Source organism: Oncorhynchus clarkii, chromosome 29 (assembly GCF_045791955.1).
Source record: "Oncorhynchus clarkii lewisi isolate Uvic-CL-2024 chromosome 29, UVic_Ocla_1.0, whole genome shotgun sequence".
Classification (NCBI taxonomy): Eukaryota; Metazoa; Chordata; class Actinopteri; order Salmoniformes; family Salmonidae; genus Oncorhynchus; species Oncorhynchus clarkii.
The window spans coordinates 30,209,682-30,218,189 of record NC_092175.1 but is presented as its reverse complement, the minus strand read 5'-3'; the positions used below and the strand labels follow the sequence as shown (position 1 = coordinate 30,218,189).

Below are 8,508 nucleotides of genomic sequence, written 5' to 3'. Positions count from 1 at the left end.
ATATCAACATCAACTGTTCATAGGAGACTGCATAAATCAGGCCTTCATGGTCAAATTGCTGCAGAGAAACCACTACTAAAGCACACCAATAATAAGAAGAGACTTGCTTGGGCCAAGAAACACGAGCAATGGACATTAGACTGGTGGAAATCTGTCCTTTGGTCTGATGAGTCCAAATTTAAGATTTTTGGTTCCAATCCCTGTGTCTTTGTGAGACGCAGAGTAGGTGAATGGATGATCTCTGCATCTGTGGTTCCCACCATGAAGCATGGAGGAGGTGTGATGGTGTGGGGTTGCTTTGCTGGTGACACTGTCAGTGATTTATTTAGAATTCAAGGCACACTTAACCAGCATGCTACCACAGCATTCTGCAGCGATACACCATCCCATCTGGTTTGCGCTTAGTGGGACTATCATATGTTTTTCAACAGGACAATGACCCAACACACCTCCAGGCTGAGTAAGGGCTATTTGACCAAGAAGGAGATTAATTGAGTGCTGCATCAGATGACCTGGCCTCCACAATCACCCGACCTCAACCCAATTGAGATGGTTTGGGATGAGTTGGTCCTACTACTACTTTGAATCATCTAAAATAAAAAATATATTTTGATTTGTTTAACACTTTTTTTGGTGACTATAATGATTCCATTGTGTTATTTCATAGTTTTGATGTCTTCACTATTATTATACAATGTAGCAAATGGTAAAAATAAAGAAAAACTCTTGAATGAGTAGCTGTGTCCAAACTTTTGACTGGTGCTGTATGTCTGCATGACTGTAATAAAGTTAGACAATTATTTCAAAGAAAAAACTCTAAAGTTGGAAAGAATTTCACTTTATTTTCCTTTGCCCTTGAAACAATGTTTCTATTTCCTTTATATAAAAAGAGAAACACTCCACAATTTATAGAGGATATATATTTACATATGAGGTTCAGTCATCTGGGATCATTGCATGCATTTAGTTTCTTTAAAATACTAAACTTGTATGTACAGAATACATCAGAATGTTTCCTCGGCAGTAGAACGTGTAGATGATTCTTCATGTTCTTTTAATCAAAGATTGAACGTTTAAAACAGCATGAGTGATGTAGATGTGAGAGACTTGGGAAAGCCGACTGACCTTGTAATGTGGTTGGATGGATGGATGGGCAGGAAATAGCTGCAGGGTTTATCTCACATACAGTACACCATGACACAAAGCTTGTACCAATGTTCGGACATGGAAACCACTAGGAAATGACCAATTCATCTGCTATTAGGCTTACAGAAGTATAAGGCTTGTTTGAAAGTTGTTTTATGTAAAGGATAAGGAACAATAGCTGATATGTTCTGTCAATAAACAATTGTACATGTTTGTGTCTTGTGTCAGGATATGTTATCAAAAAAGCTCAGAGAATGGATTGTTGTCTCCCAAAAACCACTTGTAGAGTCTTGTCACATTGACATTTTGTCACATTTACATTGACTATGAGTTGGCTACTTGATGCCTATAATTACAAGTATGCCTTGTTGAAGTGTTGCCAGATTTTCTTGGCACTTGTCAGTAGACGAGGGGATTGGCTGTTGTTACATGTTTCTGGAATGAGAATAGAGATAGCAAAATGGCAACACAGTCACCTGTTTTTGAGTCAGAGACATCAACAGCTCTGGTTATGAGGATGTCAATGCAGTAGGGTGTGGTGGGCGGTCACAGACAGGTGAATGGCCTTCTAAACAGGGGAGGCAGCCAAACTTAATACATTACAGGATCCACCAATCACCACATCATAGAAAATAAACTATACAAAGGAAATTGAAATACATCAGAGATTAATTCCCATAAACCTGTCAGAGCAGGGTTCTGTGGCCAGCTCAAATTTCAGGTGTATTTCTGTATAAGCACTTTGTGCTGATGTAAAAAGGGCTTTATAAATAAATGTGATTGATTGATCCAAGCATGTTCCAAATGACAGACACAAAGCTAACTAAAACAATGCAATGTTCTATATTTGACATGTAATGTACTATATATAGTTCCAGCTTCATGTCATTAGTAAAACACTTGGTACATTATAAACCAGTGATAACATTCATGAGTTGTACAGGCACTACTAATAAGAGATATGTTTCACTGACAAAGTTACATAAAAAACAGACATCAACACGGGAGTGGACACAACAGAAACACCAGCAACATAAACTGTAGCAGCTGTGTTTGTGTATGCGGAACAAAAATATAAATGCAGTGAAGCTCAAATCTATAATTTGGCTCTATACTCAAGCATTTTGGATTGGAGATAAAAATGGATCATATGAGGCAGCATTAAATCATTTCACCTTTTATTTGAAAGTATTTTCATACATATCGGTTTTACCGTTTAGAAATGAAAAGTACTTTCTGCATCTAGTCCCCTCATTTGAAGGTGTCATAAGTACACTGAACAAAAATATAAACTCAACATGCAAAGTGTTGGTCCCATGTTTCATGAGCTGAAATAAAAGATTCCAGAAATGTTCCATATGCACAAAAAGCTTATTTCTCTCCAATGTTGTGCACAAATTTGTTTACATCCCTGTTAGTGAGCATTTCTCCTTTGTCAAGATAATCCATTCACCTGACAGGTGTGACATATCAAGAAGCTGATTAAACAGCAGGATCATTAATTACATAGGTGCACCTTGTGCTGGGGACAATAAAAGGAAACTCTAAAATGTGCAGTTTTGTCACACAACACAATGCCACAGATGTCTCAATTTTGAGGGAGCGTGCACCAGAGCTCTTGCCAGATAATTAAATGTTAATTTCTCTACCATAAGTCACCTCCAACGTTGTTTTAGAGAATTTGGCAGTACGTCCGACCGGCCTCACAACCGCAGACCATGTGAATGGCGTCATGTGGGCAAGCGGTTTGCTGATGTCAACGTTGTGAACAGAGTGCCCCATGGTGGCGGATGGGTTAGGCTACGGGCAGGCAAAAGATACAGACAATTGCATTTTATTGATGGCAATTTGTGGCCTGTTTCAAGAAAGTATGTCTTGTCAAACATCAATACTTCACATGTGAGGGATAAAAAAATAAATCTAAATAGTTTTTTGTTTATTTATTGTTTAGCTAGCTAGCTACATGTCTAAACAAAAGACTTGACGATGGATGTAACCATTTCACTGTCCCGTTTACACCTTCTGTATCCTGTGCATGTGGCAAATAAACAGATTTTATTTGATATTGTGTGGGTTTACCAGAGACGGTAATGTGAAGAACAACATGACCTGCACCAAAGTCAGATTAGGATATAGGCCAAGGACTAGATAGTTTATTTCTACTGTTACTTTTTGCTACTACACTCTCCACTTTTAGTCTTGAAATCTTTGGTTGTTTACTACACAGGGAATCCTTATAGAGATGGGTGGGGCTAAGGCTTAGGAGGGTGTGAATGATGCTGAATGGTTGTAGTCAAAGAAGACCCCTCCAGTAGGTGTACCAAAAATATTCACAGACCATTTCCTCAAAAAAGTTTATCAACTTTCAAAGCAGAATAATTTTCTCACTGTTCCTCAACTGCAGTGTATTAAATACCATTTCCTAGCTCGGAGTCTCTACTTCTATGTAAAAAAAAACATCATTTCAAATTTTGCTACATAGGACTGAATCCAGGTGGTGGGTCACATTTGAATGCATAGAGATACCGTGACAAGAGCCCATAGTCGTGCCATTCATATGCCACCATCACCTCATGTTTCAGCGTGATAATAAATGGCCCCATGTCGCAAGGATCTGTACACAAATCCTGGAAGCTGAAAATGTCCCAGTTCTTCCATGGCCTTCACACTCACCAGACATGTCACCCATTGAGCATGTTTGGGATGCACTGGATCGACATTTACAACAGTGTGTTCCAGTTCCCGCCAATATCCAGGAAATGGGACAACATTCCACAGGCCACAATAGACAGTCTGGTCAACTTTATGTGAAGGAGATGTGTCACGCTGCATTAGGCAAATGGTGGTCACACCAGATACGGACTGTTTTTTTTAATCCACACTGCTACTTTTTTTCTTTTTAAGGTAACCAACAGATGCATCTGTATTCCACGTCACGTGGAATCCATAGATTAGGGCCTAATGAATTTATTTAAATTGACTGATTTCCTTATATGAATTGTAACTAATTGTTGCATGTTGTTTTTATATTTTTGTTCAGTATAAATTTTATCAGTGAGTAACACTGATTCAATCAAACAGACATTGCAGACAAAAATACCATTGTTCTTGTACCACACAAAAGCATATTTGAAGTATGTGCAATACTAAGACTACATTTACTGACAGAAACAAAATGAAACTCCTTTAAGTGAAACTGCATCTGGAACAATTGTTCAGATTTCCTGCAATGTGAGGTTAATTGAATCAGACTTTTTGAGACAATGAACATGTAAACTGTGGCCAAAAACAAACACCAAAGCTTAAAGCAGGAAAATATCCCCAGTTTGGAGCTGCAAACTCCTGTCACATAACTTAAGGGGTCGTCAGGGGTGAAAAACAAACAAACAAAGCATATAAATAGAAAAAATAAATAGATAAATCATTTTCCTGATTAAAATAGTTCAGTGGTCCGGATCCATCTATGGCAGTGTTTCCCAACTCCAGTCCTCAAGTACCCAAAACAGTACATCTTTTTGTTGTAGTCCCAGACTAATCACCTGATTCAACTCATTGAGGGCTTGCTGATTAGTTGAATCAAGTGTGTTGGTCCAGGGTTACAACAAAAAGATGTACTGTTTGGGAACTGGAGGACTGGAGTGATGAACGATGATCTATGGGATTTCCTCATTATTTCTGTTGTGTTCCTTACTTTACGTTTTGCAGTTGTGAATCCAACTAGAGGAGCGAGTCATACATGTAAAGAATAAATATGTCAACATTAAAAAAGAACTGTTTCACTACATCAAAGTACCAAAAGATACAATCTCAGCATTATAAGTGTATATGGTACAATATCCAACTAAATAACCATGTGCTTTCAACAAGTCCTATTCAAATAAGCACACGTGGTATGATCAAAGCAGTGGGATGGCAGTGGCAGTGGGATGGCTCTCTCGTATACCGTACAGGGGTGAGCTACTAATACCACATCTGAAGTACCTCAGAGCAGCCTCCCTTCACCACAGATGTGCTGCAGTAGAAAATCGGAATCATGGATACCATGCTTTTAAAAGTAAGCTTAGCATTCTTCCCTCAAATGGCACTGTTATTGGTAGTACAATAATTATTCTCAAATGCAGACTGTAAGAAGTGTGTATACCTGTGCTTGGCTACTGCTGGCTCCTCTGAGGTAAAGCACCACTTAGGATGTCCCAAGCTTTACCTCTGGGATATCATAGGTATATTGTGATATAACACAATGATCTTTACAAATATATCCCCTTTGAAAACTAATTTGTTCTAAAAAGAAAAGTCAGGGTGTCAGGACCACTTGAGTGATGTGGTGTGGCTGGTTCGGCCAGCATGCAGTTCAGTTCTCTGAGTGAAAGAGTGAGTACATGCCTTTAAATCTGCTATCACTTCACTACTAATGTCTCCAATACTGAGTGTTGAAAACCCAGTGAATTCAGTGTTCGCACCACTAGATTCAAAAGTGTCTGAGCATGGGCCAATCAATATCACCATGGGGACAGACAGGTCTTCATCTTCACTGTGATTCATTCCTTAGTCTGACCTCTGATCTGGCTTTGGGTTCACCAGCTCTCATAAAGTCCACACTGTGCAGGTCACACAGGTCACACAGACAGCCACACTGGTACGCTACACACACAGTACAGTAGGGTCCCCTGGGGGAGGACATGACAGTAGCTAACAATCCAATGGATGGGAGGCGGGTCCCAGCTGACATCATATAGGAAGGGTGGGAGGATCTTAGTTAACCCCTCCCTCTCTTGGCTCAGTCAGCTGGCAATGGACTCCCTGCAGCCCCCAGCCCTCGCCCCCTAACGGGTCCCTGGTCCCCGGTGATGAGCGGAGCAGGCTGGAAGCCCCCTCCTCTGTGGGGTGAAGAGCTGGGTTGTGGAAGGCTGGACTGGGCTGGGTTGGGGGTTGAGGCAGTGTCCAGGCTGCTGTTAGACAGCAGACAGCTGGGTGGGCTTGGAGGCCGGCAGCTCCAGTAGAGCCTGCACGGTCATACCCACCTTCACCAGCCCACGCTCCTCTAGGATATGGTGGGGTAAACACAGCTTGTCCTGCCAGGGCAGAAACACAACACACAGTCATCACCGGTCCTTTCAAAACGCTTTCAGGTCAGTACAAGTGAATTGACGTTTGGATGCCAGTCTGTTTCTTTGTTAAAATACATCGTCAGCAAGACAACAATAAGGCAGTTGTATGAACCAAAAACAGTGGAACCCAAGCTCAACCTATCCTCTTGAGGTTTCCACATTAGGTTCAGGACTCAGACAGAAGTTTATCTACAAATGGTTATCTGTAGATGTTCTCCTGATAAGGGAGTATCAGATTTCTTGCTGGTAATTGAGAGGACTGATAGACCGTGGTGATTTAGTGATGTGTGTTTACCTGTGACACGCCCAGCTTCTTACAGGCATCCAGGAAGTTCTCCACATTCCTGCGGCACTTGGCCATGCTAAGCTTTGGCTGTGGAACAGAATTCGTCAACAGTTACATGGAAAAATTTTACAGTTTTTTTATCCTTTATTTGTTCAAAATATTCTTGCCTTTTTTTTCTTCTTGGCAGGTGGTTTGCTTCGGCCTTAGGGATTTAAAAAAACACGTTTTCAACAGGTACTTACCACTGCTGGGGAGGGTACATGGATGCTGGCCACTGACCGAGGACGAATGTGATTGGCCAGATGGCACAGGACAACGCCATCCATCAGAGCAGCTCCGACATCGTCCGGCAGCAAGACCTTTAGTCTGGACTCCAGGTTCTGAGAGGAGTCACAGAAATAACACATTCAACATGGATCCTGTAGAATACATCTCTGTGGAATATTGTACAACAACTATTGCAACCACTAAGGTAAGACATGTATGAACAGTCCACAATAGGAAGGTGTTTGGAAATAATATATATTAAAAATATAGCAGACACTTCTTTCCAAAGTGACTTACAGACTTAGGCACGACATGCCAACAACAAATTCTGAACCTACACATCCATGTATAACTGACCAAATTATGAAAGACAGGCATTGTAATTTTGTATTCCGTAAAGTGAATGTGGAAGTGGTGAAAAAAGTGTTGTTGTCTACCAACAATTACAAGCCACCTTGGACTGACAACTTGGATGGAAAATGACTGAGGATTTTCGTAAAGGAAAGTATGTGCCCTCAGGCCTGGAGGGAAGCAAATGTAATTCCGCTACCCAAGAATAGCAAAGCACCCTTCACAGGCTCAAACAGCCGACCAATCAGCCAGTTACCAACCCTTAGTAAACTTTTGAGAATAATTGTGTTTGAACAGATAGAATGTTATTTCAGAGTAAACAAATTGACAACAGATTTTCAGCATGCTTTAAGGGAAGGGCATTCAACATGTACGGCACTGACACAAATGTCGACTGAGAGAAATTGATAAAAAGATTGTGGAATGTGTTTTGTTTTGTGCAGCTTTTGACATTATCGATCATAATCTGCTGCTGGAAAAACATATATGTTATGGCTTTACATCCCCTGCTATATTGTGGATTGAGAGTTACCTTGTGGCAAAATCCTGCACGGAGCCTTCAAATCAAATTCATTTTTATTTGTCACATGCGCCAAATACAACAGGTATTACTTACTTACAAGGCCTTAACCAACAACGCCGTTTTAAGAAAAATAAGTGTTCAGTAAAAAAATAGATAAGAAAAAATTGAATATAAAAGTAACAAATAATTAAATGGCAGAAGTAAAATAACAATAGCGAGGCTTTATACAGGGTATTACGGTACAGAGTCAATGTGGAGGCTATATACAGGGTATTACGGTACAGAGTCAATGTGGAGGCTATATACAGGGTATTACGGTACAGAGTCAATGTGGAGGCTATATACAGGGTATTACGGTACAGAGTCATTGTGGAGGCTACATACAGGGTATTACGGTACAGAGTCAATGTGGAGGCTATATACAGGGTATTACGGTACAGAGTCAATGTGGAGACTATATACAGGAGGTACAGGTACAGAGTCAATGTGGAGGCTATATACAGGGGGTACAGGTACAGAGTCAATGTGGAGACTATATACAGGGGGTACAGGTACAGAGTCAATGTGGAGGCTATATACAGGAGGTACAGGTACAGAGTCAATGTGGAGGCTATATACAGGAGGTACAGGTACAGAGTCAATGTGGAGGCTATATACAGGAGGTACAGGTACAGAGTCAATGTGGAGACTATATACAGGGGGTACAGGTACAGAGTCAATGTGGAGGCTATATACAGGGGGCACAGGTACAGAGTCAATGTGGAGGCTATATACAGGGGGTACCAGTACAGAGTCAATGTGGAGACTATATACAGGGGGTACAGGTA

General features: G+C 40.7%; 1 protein-coding gene across 1 annotated transcript in view; it reads right to left on the bottom strand.

Moving 5' to 3' along the window:
* Positions 1–5,410: 5,410 nt before the first annotated feature.
* Positions 5,411–8,508, bottom strand: part of LOC139388498 (leucine-rich repeat and calponin homology domain-containing protein 2-like) — a 73,434-nt gene continuing 70,336 nt past the window's right edge. The window contains exons 18-20 of the mRNA XM_071135195.1: positions 6,783–6,920; positions 6,550–6,627; positions 5,411–6,218 (exon numbers count right to left, since the gene is read on the bottom strand). Of these exons, the coding sequence (XP_070991296.1) occupies positions 6,099–6,218; positions 6,550–6,627; positions 6,783–6,920 (336 nt within the window). The 3' untranslated portion in view covers positions 5,411–6,098. The remainder of the gene's footprint in view (positions 6,219–6,549; positions 6,628–6,782; positions 6,921–8,508) is intronic.